Source organism: Chenopodium album, chromosome 1, assembly GCF_948465745.1.
Source record: "Chenopodium album chromosome 1, dcCheAlbu1.1, whole genome shotgun sequence".
Lineage (NCBI taxonomy): Eukaryota > Viridiplantae > Streptophyta > Magnoliopsida > Caryophyllales > Amaranthaceae > Chenopodium > Chenopodium album.
This window is the reverse complement of record NC_137834.1, coordinates 38917624-38945503: the sequence shown is the minus strand read 5'-3', so window position 1 is coordinate 38945503 and position 27880 is coordinate 38917624. Positions and strand designations below refer to the sequence as shown.

The 27880-nt window shown below is 33.9% G+C and overlaps 1 protein-coding gene across 1 annotated transcript; it reads left to right on the top strand.

The window, feature by feature from the left end:
- Positions 1 to 27880, top strand: LOC145555498 (cullin-associated NEDD8-dissociated protein 1-like). Its single transcript, XM_081617238.1, has 28 exons — positions 1 to 128; positions 447 to 521; positions 837 to 1006; positions 3325 to 3535; positions 4476 to 4641; positions 4791 to 4920; positions 6900 to 7014; positions 7661 to 7818; positions 7917 to 8040; positions 8144 to 8194; positions 8276 to 8358; positions 9134 to 9218; positions 9333 to 9434; positions 9518 to 9616; positions 10392 to 10502; positions 10612 to 10836; positions 13398 to 13490; positions 13631 to 13752; positions 13840 to 14002; positions 14089 to 14328; positions 19456 to 19704; positions 19770 to 19946; positions 20055 to 20201; positions 21287 to 21403; positions 23836 to 24004; positions 24946 to 25023; positions 25287 to 25425; positions 27253 to 27880. Exons 2-28 carry the CDS (start codon positions 486 to 488, stop codon positions 27347 to 27349), a joined length of 3657 nt encoding a protein of 1218 aa, XP_081473364.1. The 5' UTR covers positions 1 to 128; positions 447 to 485; the 3' UTR covers positions 27350 to 27880.

Here is a 27880-nt window from a genome sequence, read left to right as displayed (position 1 = left end):
AAGTACTATATTAAAAAAAAAAAAAAAAAAAAAAAAAAAACCAAGAGACCTCATACTTCCCTTTTCACCTTTCATTTTTTCCAGAAAAAAAAAAAAAAAAACGAATTCCATAGTCACTCGCTCTCAAGGTAAATTCAATGGTCGTTTTGTTTTCTGTAGAATTCCAAATTAATTCTTTCGTAGTTTATCAGTGATTTCAATTACTAGATTTTGGGGTTCAGTTGAACCAATTGAACCCCCTTTATACGCCACTGAACGTGTGCGTTGCTGCTCGAAAAACCCTTATAATCTCAATGTAATTAGGGTTTTTGCTTAATTTTTTGATCATGCATTTCTGGGTTTAATTTTTTGTTTTTCCACATTGTTATTTTTACTTGATTTCGGGTTTTATATATGATTGTGCATGTAAGGGTTTAATCTTAATCAAGAATCTTTCATCGTTGTAGTTTGCTGCATATTTGCTTCAGTTGCTTGGCTGTGTAATCATGGCGAACGTTGCATTGACAGGGATACTTGAAAAGGTACCATCTCTTTCGAAAATTTTGCTTTTTTTTTTTTTTTTTTAAATATATATTTATTTATTTTTACTAATTTGTTGTAGTTATTTTGTTGCTTGAAAAGTATGAATTATGACATTAAGATCTCTTCAAGTAGTACTAGGATTCTTTGGGTGATTTTTAAAGTGAATGAATTTGGTTTTGTGTTCGAGTCACCGTAACACATTATATATTTTTGATATTAATGTCATGAATTATCATTCATATTGTTTGACAATAGTTAACGAGTTCTTTTATTAATTTTTTCTTGACTTATGTTCGTATTCTTTTTTTGTCCAGATGACTGGTAAAGATAAAGATTACCGCTATATGGCTACTTCTGATTTGTTAAATGAATTGAGCAAGGAGGGATTTAAGGTTGATTCTGATTTGGAAATTAAGTTGGCACTTACCATTCTTCAGCAACTTGATGATTCGGCTGGGGATGTTTCTGGACTAGCTGTGAAATGGTTTGTTCTAAATTTTAAAATCATTTTCCCTGTATTTTCCAATCCATCTTTTTGTTTAGTTTTAACTTTTTACACTCATATTGATGCCTCTGCATTGTTTCATCAATGAGCCATGTGTTGCTACTTAGCTGCTTAATCTCGTCTTTCACCTATGAACTTTATTTGTATAGCCTTCTGGTGTCTCTCGTTAAATTTTATACCATCTGTAGTCGATTATATCAAATAGCCGTTTGTTTAAAATTTTTAAAACCATTTTCCCTGTATTTTCCAATCTATCTTTTTGTTTAGTTTTAGAGACTTTTTACATTTGTATTAATTGATGCCTCTTGCATTGTTTCATCAATAAGCCACGTGTTGCTGTGTTGCTACTTAGTTGCTTAATCTCGTCTTTCACCTACTGACTGTATTTGTATAGCCTAATGGTGCCTCTCATTAAATTTTATACCATCTATAGTCGATTACATTAAAAAGCCGTTTGCTCTAAATTTTAAAACCATTTTTCCTGCATTTCCAATCCATCTTTTTGTTTAGTTTTAGAGAGTTTTTACACTCGTATTAATTAATGCCTCTTGCATTGTATCATCAATGAGCCACTTGTTTCTGTGTTGCTACTTAGCTGCTTAATCTTGTCTTTCACCTATTGACTGTATTTGTATTGCCTATTGGTGCCTCTCATTAAATTTTATACCATCTGTAGCCAACTAAATTAAAAAGCCGTTTGTTCTAAATTTTAAAACCATTTTCCCTGTTTATATATATATCTATATCTTTTAGAGACTTTCTACACTCGTATTAATTGATGCCTCTTGCATTGTTTCATTGATGAGCCACGTGTTGCTACTTAGCTGCTTAATCTCATATTTCACCTATTGACAGTATTTGTATAGCCTACTGGTGCCTCTCATTAAATTTTATACCATCTGTTAGTCGACTAGATTCAAAAGCCGTTTGTTCAAAATTTTAAAACCATTTTCCCTGTATTTTCAAATCCATCTTTTTGTTTAGTTTTTAGAGACTTTTTACACTCGTATTAATTGATGCCTCTGGCATTGTTTTATCAATGAGCCACGTGTTGCTGTGTTGCTACTCAGCTGCTTAATCTTGTCTTTCACCTATTGACTGTATTTGTATAGCCTACTGGTGTCTCTCGTTAAATTTTATACCATCTATAGTCGATTAGATTAAAAAGCCGTTTGCTTTAGATTTTAAAACCATTTCCCCTGTATTTTTTAATCTATCTTTTTGTCTAGTTTGAAAGACTTTTTACACTTGTATTAATTGATGCCTCTGCATTGTTTCATCAATGAGCCACGTGTTGCTGTGTTGCTACTTAGCTGCTTAATCTCTTGTTTTAGCTATGGACTGTATTTTTATAGCCTACTAGTGCCTCTTGTAAATTTATACCATCTATAGTAAATTAGATTAAAAAGCCATTTGTTCTAAATTTTAAAACCATTTTCCTGTATTTTCTAATCCATTTTATTTTTTTTTATAATTATTTTAAATAAAATTTATTTAGTTTTAGAGACTTCTTACACTCTCGGTTGCATAGAAACGGATGTGGGTACAAAAACGGGTACGGGTATGGGGACGGGATACGGCAAAATCAAAATTTCAAGAAACGGGTACAGCATAGATACAGCAAAAAACTTTTTTGTAAATTATAAATTCATAAAATTTCTAAAAAAAAATCTGGACAATAAAAATTGAAAGAAAATAATTCCATAAAATGATAAAACCACATAACCAATTAAACAAAAAACAAAATAAAAAATCGTTTAAAAAAAAAACAAAATACCCGTATTGCCAAAGTACCCGTCCCCGAAACGTACTCGATACGAGATATGCTACCTGTTTGACGTATCCGTGCATCATTGCTTAAACTCGTATTAATTGATGCCTCTGCATTGTTTCATCAATGAGCCACTTGTTGCTGTTTTGCTACTTAGCTGCTTAATCTCGTCTTTCACCTATGGACTTTATTTGTATAGCCTACTGGTGCCTCTCGTTGAATTTTAATACCATCTATAGTTGATTAGATTAAAAAGCCAACTTAGTGACTTATACACCTCGAAACATATATGGAATGCAATTACTCCGTATTCTTTATGTTAAGGATAGATTTTCAATCAGTGAAATTGGGTTTGTATAGCCTTTCACAGAAAATCTATTCTGCAATTCTCCTGTATGATAACATAAGGAAATTAGTTTTGTGGAGCAAGAATGATGCTGAAGTGCAATGGTTCCATTATCTCTATCTTAGTATTTTTTTGTCTCTATTGCTATTGACTATTTGACTTGTTTCCATAATTTTTCAGTCTTGCTCCACTAGTGAAGAAGGTCAATGAGGCAAGGGTACTAGATATGACGAACAAACTTTGTGAAAAGCTCCTGAATGTTAAAGAACAACACAGAGATGTTGCAAGCATAGCTTTAAAGACGATCGTTTCTGAAGTCAACAGTTCATCAGCTGTTCAAGCTCTAATTGATTCTCTTGTACCTCAGTTAACAACTGGAATAATTGGCAGCGTGAGTTTTAAACTATTAACTTTTAGTTAGCATAAGAGTTTTGTTTTCTTGTGGAAAAGATTAAATATCACTAAGCCTTAATTAATCGAATTATTTTTATGATCCTTGCATTTGTAAACCTGCTTAAGTACACTGGGGTCTCACTAATTTATAGGCTGCTTCAAAAAATGCCCCACAGGCCACACCCCCTCAAAAAATAATAATAGATTTTATTTTGAAAACATAGGTCTACTTTCCCAGACTAGAGGAAGGGGTATCTTGAATTGATCAACTTTAGCTTTATCAATAACTATAGAGCCAACTGACTTAACATGGATAGCATCATTGATGACCATATCACCATAAAGCCATGTATCGCAATACAATCTATCAAAATAACTGCCAAATTTTTTTTAAATGCAATCTATGCTCACAACCAACACCACTATGTTGGATTTCAAACTAAATGTAGGCCCCCAAAGTATTTAAGTAGGTAACAATGCAATCCATGCTCACAACCAACACCACTATGTTGGACTTCAAACTAAATGTAGGCCCCCAAAGTATTTAAGTAGGTAACAATGCAATCCTCCATAATCCTTTAACCCAGAAAATCTCAAATCTTGATGAGGTGGAAAGCATGACACTTTATAAGTTAATGGATAGTTGAAATTCGACCTTGGTTAGGCTCACCACTGTCAACTCATAGACGAATCTTTTGAATGATACATGAAGGTATGTGACTGTGGACCAGAAGCTTCTCAATGGAGAGTGTTAGAGTGATATCTTAGAGACCCTAGTCCTCAAATTCATGACTTTAATCTGCTAAATTTTACTTCTGCTGATTTTTTCACCTTTTTTTTTGTTGATTAGAATTGATAATTTTTTACATTTATAATATTATTTGTTTTAATTTATGAACCTGGATACTGTATCTTGATAACCTCTGTGTGTGATACAGGGATCAAGTACAGAGATCAAATGTGAGTGTCTTGATATCTTGTGTGATGTTCTTCATAGATATGGGAACCTTGTGGTTGCCTATCATGAGGAGCTGCTTCGTGCACTGCTCTCTCAGTTGAATTTTACTCAAGCCACAATTAGAAAGAAGACAATTTCCTGCATAGGTAATATATTTTAAACAATGATCTGATGTAGTGTAATTTTTCCTTACAATTCCAGATCTCATGGTTTTCAAGTCTTGCCTTAGGATAAGGCTCCAAGAAACTTCTTTAAGGTCTCTAAACAATTTTCTTCTTATGTTTGCTTTGCTCAGCATCACTTGCATCAAGCTTGTCTGATGATTTATTGACGAAGGCTACAGTTGAAGTTGTTGGACTTTTGAAACGCAAGGCTACAAAGCCTGAAATGACGCGAACACACATTCAAATGGTTGGGGCTCTAAGGTCTGTATATGTCATATTGTAGCTAGTTGTTATTTTTTTTTAAATTTTTTTTAATTTTTTTTTATGTCTGACGTTGTTTTGTATTCCATGCTGGTGGTATCCCTTTGTATTTTCTCTAATGTTGCCCATTCCCCTAAACAAATCCAACAAATTGCTAGTTATGTGTTGTCCATTCAATTAGTGATCATATATTACATGTTTTGCAAAGCAATATATATTTGTAGGCAAGGGAATATTTCATCAGCTCTTTGATTAAGTATATGGATGTTAACTGTTATGTTACCTTGGTCAGCATTTTCTTGTTTTGAACCATGTTGTAGACAAAAATAATATAAATAAAAGAGAGGACAAGAGTTATGGAAAATATGCTGCATTTTTATAAATCCCTGATTGATTAAAAGTGAAGAATGGTTCAAGGCTTTTGTTTTGGCATGTCATTTTTGAAATGGTAATGCATTGCATTGAAAATTGTGAAATGTTTTGTGATAAGGAAGAAGATCTATTGTTAATGCATTGCATTGAAAATTTTGAAAATGTTTCTTTTTCAAAATTTCCTTGTGATAATGAAGAAGATCTAGTGTTAATGCTTTTGGATGTCTTTCTCTTGACCATGCTGATTTTAAGGGGACTTTTGGGATGGTGCAGCCCCTTAAGCGCGCACTTTTCTTTTCGTCCCTTGTTTATACAAAGAGATGAAATTTTCTCCCTTAAAACCGTTGTAGCTTGTCTTAAGATCCATAATTTTGCTTTCATTAAATTAGCCGTTTAGTTTGGAAGAGAAGGGTAAGGAAAATTTTGCTGAATAGAGTGTGGAAGATTGTGCTATGGCAAATGGGTGGTTCACTTGGAAATACTATAGTTAAAAAAAAAGATGGTATAATATTAGCAAAGCAATCATGAAATAACAAATTAAGCTAATTTTTGTAAAAACTCAATGGGCGTTTGGTATAGTAATTTTAGATGTAGGAAACAGATTCAAATAAGTGTTTCCATTTCTAGTTGTTTGGTATTAGTTAAAACACTTAAAAGTAACAAATACCGTTTCCGAAGGGTAACTAAATCCCCCAATTTGTTACCCTTGACAAACTAAACAAAATACAAAATACATTTCCTTAATCACAATTTTACTCAAATTGTTTCCATTCCATTAGGATTTAGGATACCAAATTTAGGATACCAAATATATAAAATATATAGTAAAGATAACATTATCATTGCTCTTTCCCCTATTTATTTGAATTCTTTCCATTCCATTTACAGTGTTTATACCAAACACCCCGTCAAAGAAAGTGGTATAAAATAATAAAATTAGAGCAAAGACTGAAAAAACACTAACTAAACAAATAGAGTGATGCACCTAGGGAGTATTCATATCACTGTATTATATCTGTGTCTGGTAAAGGTATCTCTACTGGTTGAAGTTCCCATCCCTTGTGATAAATTTAAGAAAGCAGAATGAGATGTTTTGAGTCTGGACAGTGGATACTTGTGCAAGCTATAGGTCGAAAATCTATATATGTACGATTCATCCTCAAACTAACTTAAAGCACAATCACTCTTATTTAATCTTTTTTAAATTTATTTTATTTATTTATTTTTTATCGGATGTAACCAGTGATGTAAAGTGAGGCTAGGAACAAAAAGCATCGTTAGGCTGGCAATTGACATCATAATTTTACCTTCGGTAAATTAAATTGCGTGAGACCATGGACTCTGCAATACCAGATTGGAAGCCTATTCTCTCCTTGGGGAAATCCCTAGTGTTCAAAGATAGCCTATGGACTTGTTAAGTTCTGTATAGAATTCTTGAGAAAATCATTTTCATGTAGTTTTTCTTGATATGGACCTATTACTTATTGTGATTTCCATGTGTTCTTTTTGTGTTGGTGAAATTATTTTATTATTTTTCCTGTCTTTTTTTTTTGGTGCTTTATTGTAAAGCTTCTCCATTTAATAGATTTTGACTTATTGTATTGTAGTCGTGCTGTTGGATATCGTTTTGGGCCTCATCTTCAGGATACTGTTCCTCTGTTGATCAATTATTGCAAAAGTGCATCTGAGAATGATGAAGAGCTTCGAGAGTACAGTTTGCAGGTACGATGTTATTTACTTTTTGCCAGGAATCACATGGGAATTATTATTTTATGTTCATTTTTTTGCCCTTTAAAGGCAGTAGAAAGCATATTTTCTAAAATGTGGGTTTTAGCTATTACCAAGTTTCTGTTTTGTGGTTATTTTTGCTGGTAGTTATAATATACTTCATTTTCTTTACTTGCAACACAGCCTCGTGACACGCTCTATGAAGAGGAGATTAGATAATGTCAATGGACAAATTAAAACAATTATTTATACACATACTTCCTCCATTCATTGATTCATTATATGCAAGGAAAAACGTATTCATTTGGGATCTTATTAGGATTGTCTCAGTGAAACTATCATAATATATAACTATTATAATTATTATTTATGAATAATTAAAATTATTGGGAGTTAAAATTTTGCATTGGCAAGCGTGATTAATAAAGCAGGTCAAGTAAATAGAACGGAGGAAGAAATACTTTAGCAATTCCCCCGTTCCCAGTGTTAAAATTATTTTAATTAAGTCTTTGTTTACCTTCTCTTATCACTTCCTAAGAGGATGAGACTGTGTTGGAAGTAAAAATAAGGAAGAAAGTGATTGCTATTGGCTTTGCTGTTGTTTTTTTCAATATTTAACACTACATTTTTCATTTTGCAGGCTCTTGAGAGTTTTCTACTTAGATGTCCAAGGGATATTTCTGCTTATTGTGACGAAATTCTTCATCTTACTCTGGAATTTCTTAGTTATGATCCAAATTTCACTGATAACATGGAGGAAGATACTGATGACGAAAATAACGAGGAAGATGAAGATGAGTATGTATCTAATGGCTGATGTAGCACTCAAAATTTCATTCCTGATTGGGATGTCATCCTTAAATAATATTTTTTTTGTTGATGTTATCCCTTTGCAGTGAAAGTGCCAATGAATATACAGATGACGAGGACGCTAGCTGGAAAGTGAGAAGAGCTGCAGCAAAATGTCTAGCTGGACTCATTGTTTCTCGGCCTGAGCTGCTCTCAAACCTATATGAAGAGGTGATTACTTATAAGCAATTCGAGTTGCCAGAATAAGTTTGTTGCTTTATTTATATTGAAAAGGGCTTATAATTGATGAGTCTGTTGATTGTTCATTTTCTAGGCTTGTCCAAAGCTTATCGAAAGGTTTAAAGAAAGAGAAGAAAATGTTAAGGTAAAGTAGACCGGCTCTCTCCTACTTGCCTGCCATTTTCAGCGTTTCTCTTACTTGATAGTTTATTTTGTGCGGCTGCAGATGGATGTATTTAATACATTCATTGAGCTCTTGAGGCAGACTGGAAATGTTACCGGAGGGCAGATGGATACAGACGAGATGAGGTAGGAAACATTGTGCTGTTATTTTTGCTCCTTATTTATTTGAAAGTTGCAACATTTTAACTTGTGCTGGAAATTTAGATGTTTGTGGGCATTTTTCTTTTGATTGGAGATCCACAGTTGATTTGTTGAGGATTCTGGAATTATGAGTTTGTGATCTTTTACGTGAGATTATTTCATTTTAAGTAATGTGAGTTATGACTGTCATGTGCAACCAAATGGTTGACAATACGTGCTATTTAGTTAGTGTTGCTGTTAATTTGTTTTGACGGTTTGTTTCTTGTGCACAATTTTATTTTTGTACCATCTGAAATTCTGAAACTAGTGTCCAATTATTATTAATTTTTAACTTTTTTATTTGAGCACTGGTGAGTTCCAGTTTGGGCGTGATGGTTAAGCTTAAAATTTTCTATTTTGGGCTTTATGATTCCTCTAAGAGATGACTTATAAATAGTCCCTCGATTGTTGACTGTGAATTGTAGAAAAGAATGAGGGGATGATATCTGATTCTTCGATGCTTGTCTATATATTTAAGTTGCAGAATGTTAGGATGGATATAGTTGGCAATTACAGAATGGCTTGTAGACATGGAACCTCAATTTTAGTGTACCCTTAAGCCTATCCTTAGTAGGTCCCTTGGCTACTTGAACATATTTAATGATCCTTTTTCATATGTATGCAATTGGATGGGCTTTTATGTAAATCCTTGATCACTACAGCAGTGGCACAGATCATTCGCATGTTTCAAACTGATGGTAGACTCTCATCATTTGTACAGTCCTAGGTGGTTACTAAAGCAAGAAGTTCCGAAAATTGTGAAATCTATAAATAGGCTGCTGCGTGAAAAGTCTATCAAAACTAAGGTGGGAATTCTTTTTCTACTCTTTGAAATTTATGCACTTCTAAGTTACATATATTTTTATCTTATTTTTTATTTTTGTAATATGGTTTCTTGATGCGGTTCCTGTTTTTGGCAGGTTGGTGCCTTTTCTGTGCTTAAAGAACTTGTTGTTGTCTTGCCAGACTGCTTGGCCGACCAGATTGGATCTCTAATTTCAGGAATAGAGAAGGCCTTACTAGTAAGTGTCGTATTCATTTTATTCTAAGCTGGTCTTGTTTGTACGTTCCAGGATTCTCATCTCTTCTGCACTAATGCTGTCAGGAAAACTCATCTACATCAAATTTGAAAATTGAGGCACTTGTATTTACGAGATTAGTTTTGGCTTCACATTCACCTCTTGTTTTTCATCCGCATATAAAGGTAATGTTTATTATTTTCAATGTTCATCTTATTCGATGTATATGTAATGATTGCTATATTTGCGTTTAGGATAGCTTTTCTCTTTATTCATATCGTGGTTTTTTTTTAAAGTATTCATATTGAATGCTAATTTTGCATTTAGGAGACTGGTTAGAGTTTTCACTTTTCCTCCTTCCTTTAATGGGCTGTCCACAGTTAACTTGAAATGGCAGTCATTGACAGTAATGGAATAAGCAATTTTCTTCTATTACATGTGACTGTGGGTAATTCCTGTTGAAAGTTGTAATGTTTTCTTAGAAAAACAATAAAAAGAAGGATTATCTGTAGTAACTGTAAATATAAAGATTAAAATCATAATATTACACTCTTACATTTATTAGTGCTGATAAGAATTTATTAAATAAATAGTCGTATGACGGTATGTTTTGTGAATCTCATGCGACATAATGGTTAAGAATATGCTACATAAAAATGCTTCTTAAGAGTAAATTTACTTAGGAGCAGGTTAAAACTCTTTGTAGCTGAATGAATAATTCTTTATTAACGGCATTGCGATAAATTAGTTCTTAAGAGTAAATTTACTTTGGAGCAGGTTAGAACTCTTGTAGCTGAATGAATAATTCTTTATTAATGGCATTGCAATAAATTAGTTGTAGGACGAAAAGGAAGTTTTAATCCTTGAAAGGCGTATGATGAATTTATGACCTGGCCTTGGGCACCACTCCTGAGAAAAGGGTTGGCTAAACTTGTTTAGTTGATGATTATACTTGCACAGGCTCTTTCTGGTCCTGTACTATCTTCGGTTGGTGAGCGATACTACAAGGTCACTGCTGAGGCATTGAGAGTTTGCGGAGAACTTGTCCGAGTTTTGCGTCCAAGTATTGAGGTATGATTGTTGGTTTGGTTATGTATATCACAGTTAATTGATATCGTGACAAGTTGACAACCTACTGATGTATCAATACAACTTCATTCAAATGGCCCTGTTTGTGTAGGTTTCTGGCTTTGACTTTAAACCATTTGTTCATCCTATCTACAATGCTATCATGACACGCTTGACGAATCAAGATCAAGACCAGGAAGTTAAGGAGTGTGCTATCACTTGCATGGGACTTGTTATTTCAACATTTGGTGATAATCTTACTGCGGAATTACCAGCATGTCTTCCTGTTCTTGTTGATCGAATGGGAAATGAGATAACCAGGCTTACTGCAGTAAAGGTTAGTTTTTTTATACTTTTAACTTCATATATGTTTATTTCCATCCTTTTTTTTTTTGGCTGTTTTATTGATGCTGTACAAAAGAATAACTATAGGATACCTATGAGCACAGATAGGGGTATAGTGTTTAAGGAAAGTAGTGGCTAGAAGTATAAGTAGTGGCCTGATTGAGAGAATAAACTTAGAATTCCTTGACAAGCAACATCCACCCAGTTCTCCTGCCAGAAACCCAGAGAAATCTCACCGGCAAAGTCTGTTATACCACCAATTTGTCAATTACATCTCTATTGCGAATTAGGGTCTCCAGTAATTAAAGCTTTCAATATAGGGTTGAAAGCAAGTAAAATCATGTAATTAATTGAGGGATTTTTCTTATTTAAGACTGGATGAGATTAATTTGAGAAATTTTGGGAACTTTGTAAGTTTCAAAGCTTTTGAACTTAAAGTGCAGCACCTGGTGCCTTGAGGTGCCTTGACAGAGGCATGTGCCTCTCAGTGCCTTCTGTAATGCGCTGCACCTAGATAATGTTGCGCCTAAGTTAGCTTTTTTAAAACTAGGGAAGTGAATGTCGGTGTTTTACGCTCTTTTAACCAATGTTAAAAAAAAAATAAGGAAGGCTAGGCTTTGCTCCTCTTTTTATGCTTTTTTATGGTGCAACTCTTGCTTGTTATTATTCTTAATTTTTTCTACTGTACAATTCTTTTGCGATTTATCTCTTTTTTCCTTTGCTTATTTGCGTTTTGGGGTTGGAGTGGATGAGTTTATTTTATAACTCTATTCTGTATAGTCTCAAAATCTCTACGAGGTGGGATGGTAGTAGCAGCTGCCATTGCGGAAACTTTCATTTATTAAATTGAGAGAAAGTATTTTTTATTGCCAGAAGGGGACCTACTTTTCTAGAAATAAAAAATGAATTATATTATGTTGAGAAGCTTTAGGATACTACATTTAATGATTTTCAGGCAGAAACCATCCTTACAAATGTGAAGCTTTGGCTGACATTCCCTTGGTGCTCTAATCATACATTCTTTTTATTCATTGTCGATGGTGTAGTAATAGAATAAGAGGTGTTTTAGAATTGTGTTTTGATATTCCATGCTCTCTCTTAGATTTGAGATTTGCATCTAATCAGGTCTTCAAACTTGATGGTTGACTGATGCTGATTAGGTTCTTAAGTCAGCTGCTATTTGGTATCTAATGGTTGAATGTGCTGGACAGTTAACCATGTTCAAGAATCTGATTTGTACTGAGTACTGTTTTGCCAAATTGTTTTAACTCAGCATTTTGGTGTAGTTGTAAGTTTATGACTAGTGAGTTTTGGGAGTCCTAGTTATTTAATAGCTTTGCAATGGTTGACTGATGTCTTTAGTTATAATGAACAATTCTTCCCTCTTAAATAGCGAGTGGAGGATGGTGTATTGGTCTTTGATGATATCAAAAGGAATGGTGAAAGATACTTAATATGAGGACTGGCAGAGGTTGCCTAGAGGAACATAGGCTTCTGTTCCACAATTCAATTCAAGTTATGCAATGCTATTATATTTCTATGGTTTAGGTTTCTTTTATCCCCACATCCTATTTGCTGATGGGGATGGAGACCATGATGTGATTGGTTGTCAAACTTTTAGAAGAAATAAAAAAAAACCATTCCACTATTCCAACGCTTATCTGTAACTGTTGACAACTTGACATGACAACTATGCAATGCACAACTATTCGTTCAACATTTTAAGCTAGCTACTTTTGAACAAGACTAATATAAGAGGGGGTTTGGATTTGTTTGGTTCTTTGATGGTTCATGCAGCTTAGAACTGGAAAGGTTACCCTATATACCCAATCACCGACCCAAAATTTAAACTCTACCAGAAATTACGACCCAAATTGACGCGATTGATGTTGATCCAACCCACCCGGACCGTCAATTTGTCTAATAATGATTTACTTTAATCATTAGCAATAGATTGTAGAACTGAATTTAATTCAATTACTGAATTTGATTTAATCAGAATTGAATTAAATTTGAAATCAATCTGGTGAGTCTTCACCCAAACATTACCCCACTTGAACAACCTGGTTTGCCACCAAAGTTTACAAGTATTTTAACCCCTGTTTTTTTTTTTTAAATTTATTTATTTTTACATAATTGTTTTCTTATGGGGCGACATGCAATCTTGGTCATGTATCTTTGTGCTGAGGAACATTACTGGAAGCTTCACTGACATTATGTGATTGTGGTATATTTTTATGACTTGTGTCAAGGTTGCTGTCACTGTAGAATTCTATTCAGTGTAAAATGTCTTAGGTGTTACATATTTAAAGAGAGGATGTTTTATTCAGTTTTTCACTTCTATTTGACAAGATCGAATTGTTTTTTGCATGTCAACAGTATTGCTTGAATTTTATAGGATTGCCAACTAAGACACCTTCTTTCAAGTTCTTTAGATGCTACGTTTAATGTTTAGCATGAGCTCCATAGAAATAGAGCTCCTTTTCTTTATGCTTAGTTTGTTATACTATTGTCAAATAGTACTTGTTAATTATGTGCTGATAATCCACACAGGCTTTTGCTGTCATTGCTGCTTCTCCACTTCGTATCGATCTGTCATGTGTCTTGGAGAATGTTATTGTTGAGTTAACGGCGTTTCTACGGAAGGTATAATGATCCTGCTAATTGTGCTTATCTTGAAGATCAATCTTTTTGGGTTCTCTCAATATTCTTATTGGGCATTTTCTAAAATTTATATATGGCATTAAATTGTTTGCTGATACCTTGCTGTTATGATTTTGAAATAGGCCAATCGAGCGCTTAGACAGGCCACTCTGGGGACACTGAACTCTCTAATAGTTGCATATGGCGACAAAATAACTTCTTCAGCTTATGGAGTCATTATTGTTGAATTATCAACTCTCATTAGGTTTTTCTTTTACTAATATGTGGAGGTCTTATATATATGTTTTTTGTGGAGTTTAGTTTTTTTTTACATAGATGCAATTTTTACCAGTGATTCAGACTTGCATATGACTGCTCTTGCTCTGGAGCTTTGCTGCACTTTAATGACTGACAGAAGGTCAAACCCAAGTGTTGGCTTGACTGTGAGGGACAGAGTTCTTCCTCCTGCGTTGACATTAGTCAAGAGCTCTTTGCTCCAGGGGCAAGCACTCACGGTATTGTTTTGGTCAATGGATGCTACTTATTCTTAATTATCTTCCTGCTAGGCTGCTAGCTGAAAAAAGTTTCTTGAATGCTGCAGGCACTACAGAATTTTTTTGCTGGCTTGGTGTATTCTGCATATACAAGTTTTGAGAATTTGCTAGATTCTCTGCTTTCATGTGCTAAACCATCTCCTCAGTCTGGTGGTGTCGCTAAACAAGCGATGTTTTCAATTGCTCAGTGTGTTGCTGTTCTTTGCCTTGCTGCGGGTGATGACAGATGCTCGTCTACAGTAGACATGCTGACAAATATTCTCAAGGGTGACAGTACAATCAATTCAGTAAGCTCTGATGCTGTTAGATATTTTTTTTTTGGTATTGATTCTGAAATATAATGCATGTAACTTCTTTCTCTTGGTATCAAGTTCTTGTGAAATTTAAATGGCAATGTTAATCGAAACTAGGACAGGTATAAGTGCATGCTTACGGCTTATGAGTGGTTGAAATGTTTTACATGTTGGCACGTTGCATTGATCACTATGGGTTCTTGACTATGTTACATCTCATCTATCAAATTTCTAGTCCGCTTATGATTGTTGGGATTGGTCATTCCTTTTGTTTATAGATATTTGCTTAGCATATGAGAACTTTGCATTGCGAAAATGAAGATAATCTTAGAGCTCCTAAATATGTCGAATGGGGGTATTGAACAATTGACCATTTTTCAGGCGATGATGTGCCAACAATAAAGCTTGAGTTTCAAAATATTTTGGGGTTGGCTAAAATGAATAAGTCATAAGGAATGTCCATGAAAAGTGAAACAAGAGAAGAGAGATTAAAACAAGTGAGAAAGTGTGGAACAAAATATAGAAAAGTGGTAGCAAAAAAAACGAGGGTGGTTGAAAATGGAAGTCTTAAAAAAAGGATATACCAAGTAATTAAGTTTGTTTAAGTTTTCTAATTATTTTATTTTATTTATTTATTTTATTTATAATTGAGAAAGATTGTGAATAAAATATGCTTAAGGGTGAAAAATTTGCAAAATACAATGAGTTTAAAAAGGAATGAAAAAAGGAAATAAATAATAGAAAGAATGTGCATACATAAAGTCATGTGATCTGCATTCATTTTCGTCTTCAATGGCAATGCCATATTATTCTTAATCTTTACACTTTGTTACTCTCTTTTCTTCACAATTCCAACAATTTGTCACTTGTTATACCTCTTATCTGGCGCATAACTTGATCCATCCAACATGGCCAAATCATGTTAGGAAAATCCCCTTAATTTTGTCTCGAATAGGTGTAACTTGCCCATATTAAGAATGTGAATATTTTCAAGATAACGGGTAGCGTTCCATACTATATGAAAGTGCAGTCTTAATGTCCCTTCAATATGTTTGGATCACATAGAAGCCACCTAGAAACAAAGATCACATAGAAACCTTAGATACCTAGTAGTGCTCTTCCACATCAACCAGCCTACCTTGACTCTATGAGCAACGTCTTCATTGGATTCCTATTCTATTGGATTAGTTTTTAAAAAGTGTGCCTAGGTAATCTCCATTGTCAGGTGCCGCCCATAATGAAAGGCGTATGCCTTTGCCTAGGCACTAGGCGTTGTGTCTCTATCCTTTTTGTTTTGTGGCGCAAGATTCCCCGAGTGCTTTTTGTTAATACCGTGAGGGAAAGAATAATTTTATTTAATTACTCAGGCTTTAAGACCCCATTTTGAGATAAAACCTTAAATTGCATGAAATGGCTTCAAATAATTCTAAATTACAGTTCTCTAATCTAGACTAAACCCTAATTTAGAAAATAGGTTACAATTCAAATACCTAGACTGTTTTCAGTGAGTTTTTCTTGTAGGATTGCCATTTGTTTTTTACGCTCTTTGCTTTCAGTTTAGGAGTGCCATTTGGTTTTTCTGCCCTTTGCTTTCAGTTTAGGATTGCCATTTGGTTTTTCTGCTCTTTGCTTTCAGTTTTTATTGATGTCTAGTCTTCTTTGGTTTTCTGATTTTATCTTTCTTATTTTAAGTAGTGACCTACTTGTAGTAGCCCACCATTCCCTTTATGGAACTTTTATTTTTGTCTTATTTTGGTATTCAATATTTTACACGGCAACCTTTTTAAGAAAAAAATATTTATAATTTTCCATTTGTATGCATTCTTTTTTAATCACAATGTAGGATGAAGTTATATATATATATATATATATATATATATATATATATATATATATACACTTCTTTTTTTTTTTTTAAATTTCCTTTTTGTTTTAAACTTTATCATTACTATGATCTCTTTACGGGTAATGAATTTTAACTCCGCCAAAATAAAAAAAAAAAGAAATAAGAAAAAAATTAGGAAAATTGGCTTAAACTAATCCACCCTATTAGTGGTGGGTGCAAAATAATATGACCTCAGTTGTTTGGTTTCAACGGTACCACCTTTTGTAATATATTTGCAAAATGGTACACTAGTTATCGAAGAAGGTATCTCAAGGAATATTTCGTCCACCTATATTATTATATTTATTTTATACCATTAATTATTAATTTTTTTTCCAAAATACATAATTTTTACTTTTTATTTACAATAACACACTATTTTGACATGACACATAATTTAACAAAGATATTAGACTAGATAAACAGATAAAATCAATCAACATAAATTTTATCACCAATAAGAAAGTGTTATGTTAAAAAAATGAAGAAGAAAGTGTTAAGTTGCTACGATTAAAACTTGTAGCATAATTTGTCCGCTTATATAGTCTAATCATTTTTTCAAATAGGTTAGCATGCCAAAAGGTGTGTTGTAAGTATGAAAGACAAAAGAAATATTTGTTAATTTTGGTTTTTAATAAATTTTTTGAAACTAATAATTATATCAATATAATATGCATTTAGGTACCCTATTTACTTTTGTTTGATAGTAAATAGTCTAATAGAGCATCATTAATTTGGGTAGGATAAAATTATTAACATAAAATGTATTTTGAAAACAAATACTTTAATATTAAAAAAATAATAAAAATTATATAATAATAATGAATATGAAAAGAATATTCCTGAAAATGTTTTCTTTGGTGGCTGGCGTACCATTTTGAACATATAGTACAAAATGTTATACGGTTGACAAATAGTTGAGGTTGTAATGTTGTATTATTTTGCACAAACCATTAATAGTTGTATTATTTTAAGCCGATTTTCTAAAACATTAAAATCTAAGTTGCATCTTGTAATGAAAAGCTCACATACCTTTGTGTTGTGCCTTGCGCTTAGGCTTCAAGGATCCTTATCCAGGTGCCGGACAGTTTCACTTTTTTCATCAAATGAAAAATATATCTTGGGTTTAATTAGAGCCAATCTTTGATTTCATTATGCCTTGTTTCATTGTTTTGAACATGTACAAGTAAGATCCTTTTTATTTTGACTTTCAGCAGATCTTCCACTTTACTCCACTTTGGATATTTTATTTTCAATTTTTTTGCTATCAATCATCTTTTAGAATCTTCTTTCCCCTCCCGAGTACAATTGCACTATGCAATATGAATATTGTAAAAAGACAAAGTTGGTCTGTATGATTAAGAATGTTATAAAAGTTACCTAGCGTTTTTAGTTTATTGCAATATTGCTATCAAATTAGCTGAACTAGATTGTTACGGCCCAGAAAAAGAGGGTTTTCCCCCCCCAGCTGCCACACAATGTGCTTGATGACTGATATTTGGACTCAGATTTTACCCCACCAATATTTCTGTTGACTTTACTCATGTTCTGACTCCGAATATGGGTCTCTTGCCTGAGAGAAAATGGACGTGGCCAGTTTCATGTACTGATGTAATAAAATCATCACATCATATCTAGAGTTTCAAATATGCTAAGGCTATAGGTAGCCATTGAGAGGAAAACCTTAATATGCTATCTTGTCATGATAGTTACTGTTGGCCACTGGTTTGGGTTGTCAGAGAAAAAGGTCAGTTATCGTGTGAAAAATAGTGTGGCAGTTGGGAAAATAGCGTTAAGATATACTTCCTCTGTTTCTTTTTAGTTGACACGTTTCTTTAGTCACGTTTGCCAATGCACGATTTCAACCGTTAGTATCTTTAATGATTGATAAGTAAAAATTATAAAAAATTCATATATTGAAAATGTATACCATGACAAATTTAACAAGACCCCACATGATTATATTTTTCATTACGTATAAATCACAAAACATGGTCAAAGGGAAGTTTGAATAGTGCTAAAGTCAAAATGTGTCAACTAATAAAAAACGTAGGTAGTATATAATTTTTTTTGAGGTGAATGTTCCTTTTCAAGTTGTAGATAATGGGGATTAAATTACTAAAAGATTGGGTGGTGCAGTAGACCAGGCATATTCCATCTTAGTGCTGCCTACGAAGTGTATTGCTAAGACAAGATTGGGTACTGGTGTGTCATTTGCTACCTAATATAGTGTAATTGAGCTAAAATGTACCACATTCTCCTCATGTTTGTCGTTTGCTTGGGGATCGGGGTATTAAGCAACTAGATCCCTCTCTCTTCTTAGTTTATTTCTTATCTAAAATATGTCATTACTACAGGATAACTGCTCACCTAGTCCTGGGTAAAGATGCTCAAAATAAAATTTTTGAATTTGAATATCAACTTATTTACCAGCTATACTTAATAGAACTCCTATTTTTTCCCCCCTCCGTTTTTTTTAAGTGCCCCATTGGAGATTTTGGCACTATTCATGAAACATAATTTGACCAATGTTTATGAATTATACATAAGAAAAAATAGCCTTGTGGGTACTTGTTGGAATCGTCTCAATGAGTAGATTATTAATATTCAATTGTTATAATTTATGGTTAATGATTATTAAAGATATTATTAGCCAAAGTTTTGCATTGGCATGCGTCATATGTCACTATGGGGCACTTAAAAAAATACGGAGGGAGTACTAATTATACAGTCAATTTTTTTTTTTGGGTGTTTAGAGAGGGGCAGGGGTGAGAATCGATCCCAGGACCTCCTATCAGGAGGGAAGCTCTAACCACTTAAGCTATCCCTCACTCTCACTAATTATACAGTCAATAGTTCTTATAGAATAACATTTTGTTTACATCTGTGTTCTCTGAGTCCAGTTTAAAAATATGGACACTTAAAGTTGCCCTATTTACTGTTTTAGAATCTCAAGCCTGACTCTTGGATTCTTAGCTTACATCCATTTCGTAGTTCAAACATCTTTGCTTGATGACCCTAGTTGTTTTCGTGAACTACTGATAGCTTTTGTTTCTATTTGTGATGTTTATTCTGTGCCATATTGTTTACTGTTGAGTGTTGACTGAGAATAGGTTGCTTATTTAGGTCTTATATATTTGTTTTTTATTAACTAAGATGCCGAAACTTTTCTCTGTGTTGATTTGTCTAATGGGTTTATTTATTCTTTTTCAACAATCTCCATTTACAAATTCCAGGCAAAGCAACACCTAGCCTTGCTCTGTTTGGGAGAGATAGGAAGAAGGAAAGACCTGAGCGCACATGCTCATATTGAGAATATTGTTATCGATTCTTTTCAATCCCCTTTTGAAGAGATTAAATCTGCAGCCTCCTATGCCCTTGGGAACATTGCTGTTGGAAATCTGTCCAAGTATTTGCCTTTTATTCTGGACCAGATTGATCATCAGCAAAAGAAGCAGTATTTGTTGCTGCATTCATTGAAAGAGGTATGTTCTTAAACTCGCCATTCTAAGGTTCTTCAGTTCTTCTAAAACTGTGTATGTTTGTGCAGGTTATTGTTAGACAATCAACAGATAAAGCTGAGTTTCAAGCCACGAGTGTTGATAAGATTCTAAACCTGTTGTTTAATCATTGTGAAAGTGACGAGGAGGGAGTACGCAATGTGGTCGCTGAATGCCTTGGTAAAATTGCTCTCATTGAGCCCACTAAACTTGTCCCTGCACTAAAGGTGTCCATGATAATCTTACCTTTTTTTTTTTGCAATGATTTTTAATAACTTAATTTGCTTGGGTTTTTGTAGTTTTACTAAATTGTTCCTGTTTTCGTGATTGCATAGATGCGAATTACAAGTCCTGCTGGATTCACTAGGGCCACTGCCATCATTGCCATTAAGTATTCTCTGGTGGAAAGGCCTGAAAAAATAGACGAGATACTGCATCCTGAAATCTCTTCATTTCTGTTGCTAATTAAGGATCAAGATCGGGTAATTCTGTTACACTTTTTGTTCCTCATTGATGTATCTATGGATACAAAGAGTTTCGTAGAGTGCATAAGCATATTGTTTTCTGCTTGATTATTGATTTTAAATTTGTTTTTAGTCTTGAAATTATTGGTAATTTTAAAATATCATAATCATGTGGATCATATCGATTGTTTGGTTCTTGTATTTATCTGTACTTATTGGGACTAGATTGCTTTATCATGAATAGCCTAAGGTGTTTGACTAGGTGAAGGTTGGTCATTCACCTACCTAATTATTGAATTTAAGTCTTTGGTGCCATGTGATTTGTGAGTTGTTTGTCAGATGCAAAGAATTGAACTGTCATTACATAAGATGAGGCTCACACTGTAACAACATAAGAGGATATAGTATGTAATTAATACATCTTCTCGGAGATATTGTAGTTTGGAGATTAATTTAAACGGTGAATGAACATTTTTAGTTTGTGTTGTTAACCCCTCCCCTGATTTCACATAATACCTTATTGAAGTAATTATTAAATGAAACTTTGTTTAATTTTGAAGGGATTAAGGCTTACCATCAGATGTTACATTTCACAACCTTTTTTCCTGAGTCTTGACATGCTCTGTGGTTGTCAAATGACTTTTTTTTAAGCCACGATATGCTAAATACAGTACGTTAAGTCATCAGCCAAGTGGATCCACCATTAGGCGAAATTTTATAAGGCAGTGTCTTTCATTATAAAATATGTGAAGATAGATGACTGATATTGTTTCTCATTACTAAGTGGTCATTGCAGCATTAGAATTCATGAAAATTGAATGTTGTTTTATCGTATCAACCTTTCTTACCTACTTTAGGCTTGTTCTCTAAATATTCATTGATTTATGGACTTAAGGCTATATGATTGACAGAACAAGTATTAGGATTTAGCTCATTGCTGCTCTGCAATGACTAACTTGCCTCTCAGCGCACTGTCAGATCTACTGTTTCTTAGAGTCATAAAACATCCTTTTGCTTTTGCATTTAGATTGTGTTTCTGAGATCTGGTTGTTCTGTTGTTAAATATATTTTTTGTTTTTTTTTTTTCTCTTTCTTTAATGCAGCATGTTAGACGTGCAGCTGTTTTGGCTTTAAGTACAGCTGCCCATAATAAGCCAAATCTCATCAAAGGGCTTTTGCCGGAAATGCTGCCTCTTCTATATGATCAGACTGTGGTTAAGGTAATACAAATTTCTGATATATTACTCGGAATGTATGTTCAGCTTCCCGCCTAGCTCCATTTATATGATTTGGTATATGCTTCCCCCATTTAAATTTAGATAAAACACTTTATTTTCACACTTGTTTATGCATATATTCAACCAATAATAGCTTTAATGATTAATAAATAAAATTTATAAACAATGATATGTGAAAAGTATATAAAGACTAATCTAACAAGACTCACGTGACTTTTTTTATCCAAACAAAAAAATTCCAAAAACATGGATTGTATATGTCATTAGTGTGACTTTAAAAGTGTTGCACCCATAAAAACGGAGAAATTTTTGTACTTCTTTTGTATAATGTTTTTATATGATGGCGAGAAGAAATTCCTCAACAGGAAGTGATCTATTCTTATAATCTTAAAATATGTGGTGCTTTAGATACAAGTGATTATTAGCAGTGGTATCTTTTTAAACAGTGTTGACATGTGTATTACAGATTGTGAATATGAATTTAATGTCATATAGCTAATCAATCTATTAATTCCGTTCTCCTAACTAATCTAAAGGAATGTGATGGGCTTCTTATGCCTCAAGTCATCTTCAGCCAATAATCTTCCGATTACAGTGAATAGGAATTGGTGTAGTAAGTCGGAGCATCGTTACCAGTATCACGCCTACCCCTCACGAATCTTGATTGGGTTTGCCGTTCGCACGAACCAATTCGTGGTTCGTTGACGTCCCGATTTGGTGTAGTTCGTGAACCAAAATGCCAGTACCATCGTCGTGAATCTGCAACCCTAGTTTTAGCAATTGAAGGTTAAGGGTGGCACATTAGTTATTGGAAAAGGCGTAAATGCACACTCTAACTTGTAGATCTGATCCTATATCTTTCCGGAGATCAGATTGATAAGAAAATAAATTACATAAAACCCAGAATGTCGATAAGACTCATAGTATGGTGTGTTTGGTGGTTAGGGGTGGCTTTTCGATGGGCGAGGGGTTGAGTTTTGGATGGTGGTGGTGGTGGGGGTTTGGTTCTAGCATGGTGGTGCTGGTGGTTTTGGTCTAGGGTGGTGGTTGGTGTTGTGGTGTTGTTGATAGGAGTGTAGGAGTCTTGAGGAAGGGAATAGGAAAACCTTTTGGGGGGGGGGGGGGGGAATCAAAGTAGAAGACTGGGAAATAAAGATGGTAAAAAGAACTATTAAAATGTCCTAACAAACAAGCAAGCAAGTTATCCATTTTGATTCCCTCACCCTTTGTTAAACACCCCAAGCCAATCTCCCCCCTAGCCTATACCAGTTCACTGGAAGGCATAAAGAAAAGGTAGATGGTGGACCAATTAGCAAATGTTGAAGTAGGACTTTTGGACGAGTTTTACAAGGTTCGCGGTACATTGGCCCGAACCGCGACCTGGTTCGTACGTACCGGAATGGGGTACAAACGTGACTCAGGTTGCTGGAGGTTGCGTTGGGTTGCCGGATTCCGCGAACCTGTGTATGATCGGTCGTTTTGATTTCTTTTTCTTTTAGTCTCTTTCTCCTCTCACGTTCAGCAGCAGTGTTGTGTTTTTTTTTGTCTATTTTTTTGTAGTATGGCGGCTAGGTTTGTTATTGTTGAATGGGCTTTGAGCCTTTGACATACACCAATAATTAGGCCTATTCTATTAACCCATATTTTGTTATTCTCATTTCTATTGAATGGCATGCCCCTACAGAAAAACCTTCATTGGCTAAAAAAAAAAAAAAAAACTTAAAAAAATAATATTAATTATTTATTTCGTACACAATCGTTTCGGATTCACAAAGAGTAACGTTTCACGTATCCGTTTACGTACCACGTTTCGAATCAACCCCGTACAATGTACTACGTAACTTTTTTCAGGACCTCCGAAAATGTTACAATCTCAAGATCCATCTATAATACAGTGAAGGGAGAGGTACTATTTTACCTCATCACCGACTCGTTAAATCATATGGTTATCCCTTGTGCCCTAAAGCCCTATATATGTATGAAAGAGATCCAACATGAAAAGAATGCATGTGCATAATTTTTTGATTCAATATTTTCTTTTCCCAACTAAATGTATATCTTTTTTGAGCTGATGTTTTTCCCCTGATTTTTCTTTAAAACCATTAAAAAATAAGCATTCTGTTTTTTAAAAAAATGCATATCATGTATGTAGTTAAAAAATAAGCTGCACATTTAGTTAAAAAGTATGCACATGTATGAATAAGATGGACCTGAATTCCTTTTCATTTTGAGTGTCATCTGGTTCTTCTCATATAATGACATATTATTAACCTCCTGCTTTATTTCTGAAAGAAGTGCTTTTTTCTTGAATATTTGCCTAGGGATTAGTTTGTAAAATTAGTTATAGACCTATGGCACAATTTAATGTTCAGTTTTTCTTGTTATGGCATTGATTCTTTTATTCTGTGTTGCAGCAAGAGTTGATTAGAACAGTTGATTTGGGTCCATTTAAGCATGTTGTAGATGATGGTCTTGAACTAAGAAAAGCAGCTTTTGAATGTGTTGACACTTTGTTGGACCATTGCCTCGATCAAGTCAATCCAGCTTCCTTTATTATCCCCCATCTAAAATCTGGTCTGGATGGTAAGTAGCTACAATTCATGGTTGCAATCTATGTTACTCAGACACGGCAATTTTGCCGTCATACCCGGATCCGGGTATGAAATCCGTTCCGGACACGTCACTTGGCTCTCGGGTACGTTATTGTCATCTTGAAATGATTTTCATGGAAAATATCCATAGAAAAAACCTATAATTTAGGCTCCTGTATACTTTTCCGGCGAGGCTGTATGGCTTCTCCATGGAAGTCGAGCAGGTTTTCTCAGACTTTTGGCCATATAAAAAGAATATATATATATATATATATATATATATATATATATATATATATATATATATATATATATATATATATATATATATATATATATATATATATATTAAAGGAGTAGGTTGGATACAGGGTATTATTTTTACTTTGATCTCTTGACCTGACCCCACCACTTCTTTAACCATACAAATTGTTTCTCACAATCTACCCCACATTCCTACATGACCCACCCCTTTTCCCATTTTTTTTTATTTTTTTATTTTTTTTTACTGTCTTTTCATTACTGCTCACATACTATATTATTTCTACTAGCTACTCCGTACTACTCTACAATCTACACACGGTAAAAGATTTTAATTTTGTTTTAATTATTAATATGGGCATATTAATTATCCAATTTTTTCTGAAAAATTCATTGCCGTATGCTCGTATCGTACCCGAGTCCAAAGTTAAGACGGTGTCCTCGTGTCCTAAATTTTTGAAATTGACGTATCGAACACTCGGATCCATACCAAATCGGATACCCGTACCCGTGTCAATGTAACATAGGTTGCAATTTTCTGCTCAAGGCTATAGACAATCTGCTATAACACTTAATGTGGTGTTAATCCCTCCTATATCTATCTTGTAAAGTTAAGAAACCATATTCTAATTTATATGACCTTTACTGAAAAATTTATCCTGCTTTTGCCAGATCATTATGATGTTAAAATGCCGTGCCACCTTATCCTTTCTAAACTCGCAGACAAGTGTCCATCTGCTGTATTGGCAGGTTAGTGTTCGCAGATATTAGATGGAAAATGCATCACCCATTATCACTTAGTTATTTGCATGGGATTCGAATTTGAAAAATGTTTCAGCCTTTTCACTTCACAAGCTTTTTTTAATATGAATGATGCTAGATTCATATTATTTTTCATGCAAGCTTTTTCATCCTATTGCAATGGATATGGGACACAAAATTTAGTAAATCTCTGATTATTTGTGCTACAATGCTTATGATGGTTTGCTTTGTTCCAAATTTCAAATTGCCAGTCTTGGATTCGTTGGTGGACCCTCTTCAGAAGACTATTAATTTTAAGCCAAAGCAAGATGCTGTGAAGCAAGAGATAGATCGTAATGAGGACATGATAAGGAGTGCTCTTAGAGCAATTGCATCTTTGAATCGCATTAGGTACGTAACTGCTCAATACTTTTATTTTTCAGGTTAGATTTTTATGATTGGAAGTATTTTTGTTTGTAGTTCTGTTTTGCAAATATTTATCATCTTAACGAGCCATTGTTTGGTATATAGAGTAGGTACACAGTTTCTGGCTCACATCACATATCTGGGTACTGGAGATCTTCTATTAAATGTTTTTCTTTGCAGTATGTAAATACCAAATTTGACTCATGATATCGCATTTCTGGAATTACTAGTGCACAATATTTCTGATACTTATAGTTTTTGACTGGTTAATCATGTTTTTGGTGGTACTAAGTTTTTCATGCTTTGCTTACCTGATTCTTGAAATATGTTTGAAGGTCTTTTGTAGTTTTACAATTATCTAGAGTCCAGCAAGAAAAAGTGTAATTGTTGGAAGCTTTTTACCCTGAATTCCCTTGCAACACCTTTTGTTTTTCATCTGCAAGTTTTTCTCCTTTCTCTCTCCTCATCACTTGGGCACTAATTTCATCTCACGTTTTCTCATCTATCACATGGGTCTTCTAAATTCTTGTGCATGTAATGTTTTAAGAACAGAAGTATATCTATATGGCATGTGTTTATCAGTCTTTCTGTATGAACAGAATTATCAATTTCTTGAGACCTTTCAGAACATACTATGGTGTATTGGTGTTATCGAATGGCATTGGCATTTCTATTTGTAATAGGGCCACAGAATTTTTTTAGACCTTTCAGAACATACTTGTAATTGTAATATATGCTGTACTCCTAATATCCAGGGCCTTATGCTTATTTCTGATTGCTTATATACATGTGTTGTCTTATCAGCTATACTTTGTTGTGAACTAGCATATTAAAGGTAATCATTACCAAATCATTCCAACTATTATTAAAAAACTTATGATGGGTTTCGAACACTAGACCCCAAGGAAACAAGATCTACTTCCTTACCATCTTAGCCAAGATGTCATCTACACATATAAATATAACTATAAATGACATGCATCAATTAAAAACGAAATATGAGATTAGCAGTTTGAAAAAAAAAAAAAAGAAAAAAAAAAGAGGAATAAAATCAACATTTTACAAACAATAGTGTTAAAAATTATCTTTCTATACTCTATCAATTAGTAACATTATTTTTAACATTTATGCATAACATACATAATCGATCATAATATATTTCATTTTGTCAAAAAAATGATAATATATTTCATAAAAAAACAATTTAATCAAATTGGTAACCCGGTGCAACTCCCGGGCCACACTAGTTTAGAGTTTAATGTCAAGTATTCAGAAGACTTGATGACACAAGTGTGGCTGAGCTAATTACTTTCCTACCCTCCTCTAGATGTATAAACTTTTGATTCTACTATCTTTAACTTATTTTCTGCCTTATTCTTCGAGCTTTCTGACTGAGTTAGTGTGCAATTCAAATTAAACCCTCTCATGTCTTGTTCATTGCACACAAGTATATATACGGCTTAGGGTGCTTTAAGATGATTGGGGTCCTAGAAATTAGGCATAAGATGAGAGGAATAGACAGTGAGGCACATATTTAAATTTGAAATTGTACGAGTCATTTGGATCAAATACTCGAATTAGTAAAATTTAACCTAGTTTTAAAATTTTAACGAGTCTTTTTGAATCTATTACATCAGAATTAGAAAGCTAGAGTGTTTCTGGGTTTTTCTTTTTTATTTTATTTATTAAGTTGATGCCTTTTTGGTTATAAAGGGCTTGAGGTGCATTTCTGTTTGTGACACCATAAATGTTGATTGCTTGAAAGCGTTTGCATGGCAAAAGTATATGATTGTAATTGCTCCTTTGTTGCAGTGGTGGTGATTGCAGCATTAGGTTCAAGAACCTCATGAATGAAATTTCGAAATCCCCTACACTATGGGAAAAATATCACTCCATCCGCAACGAGTGATGGCATGTGTAGCATTCTGGCCGCATACAACTGAGCTGCATGATAAGCACTCAACAGGATATTGCTTCAATGAACTTGCTGCTAGGCGCAAGAGAAGGGATGCAACTGGAAGCCCATATGATGTTTTGGACTCGATGCGACATGAATTTCGAAGAGTTGTAGGAAGATACAAAACTAACGGCCTTTGAGTAGGAAATGTTTTGTACAGACAGGCATATTCCTTGACACTATTGATAGTTTGGTTCTGTAGGATTATTGTTTCCTTTATAATTTTTTAATAGCACCGGACGTCTATACATTTCTGCCTGAAGCAATATGCTGTTCATTTGCAGATAGAGCATTATTCAATCCTGGCCTGTGCTGGAGATTTTGCTTGAGTTGCAGTTTCTGCAGGTTCATGCTGAACATGCATATAATTTTTATCTATACTTTTTAAATGGCTACTTCCTGCTTAGGGTTATTGTCTTGTACGTCTATACCTTAATGTTCTTGAGATAATCATTAACCTTAAATCATATAGCTGTACATGTA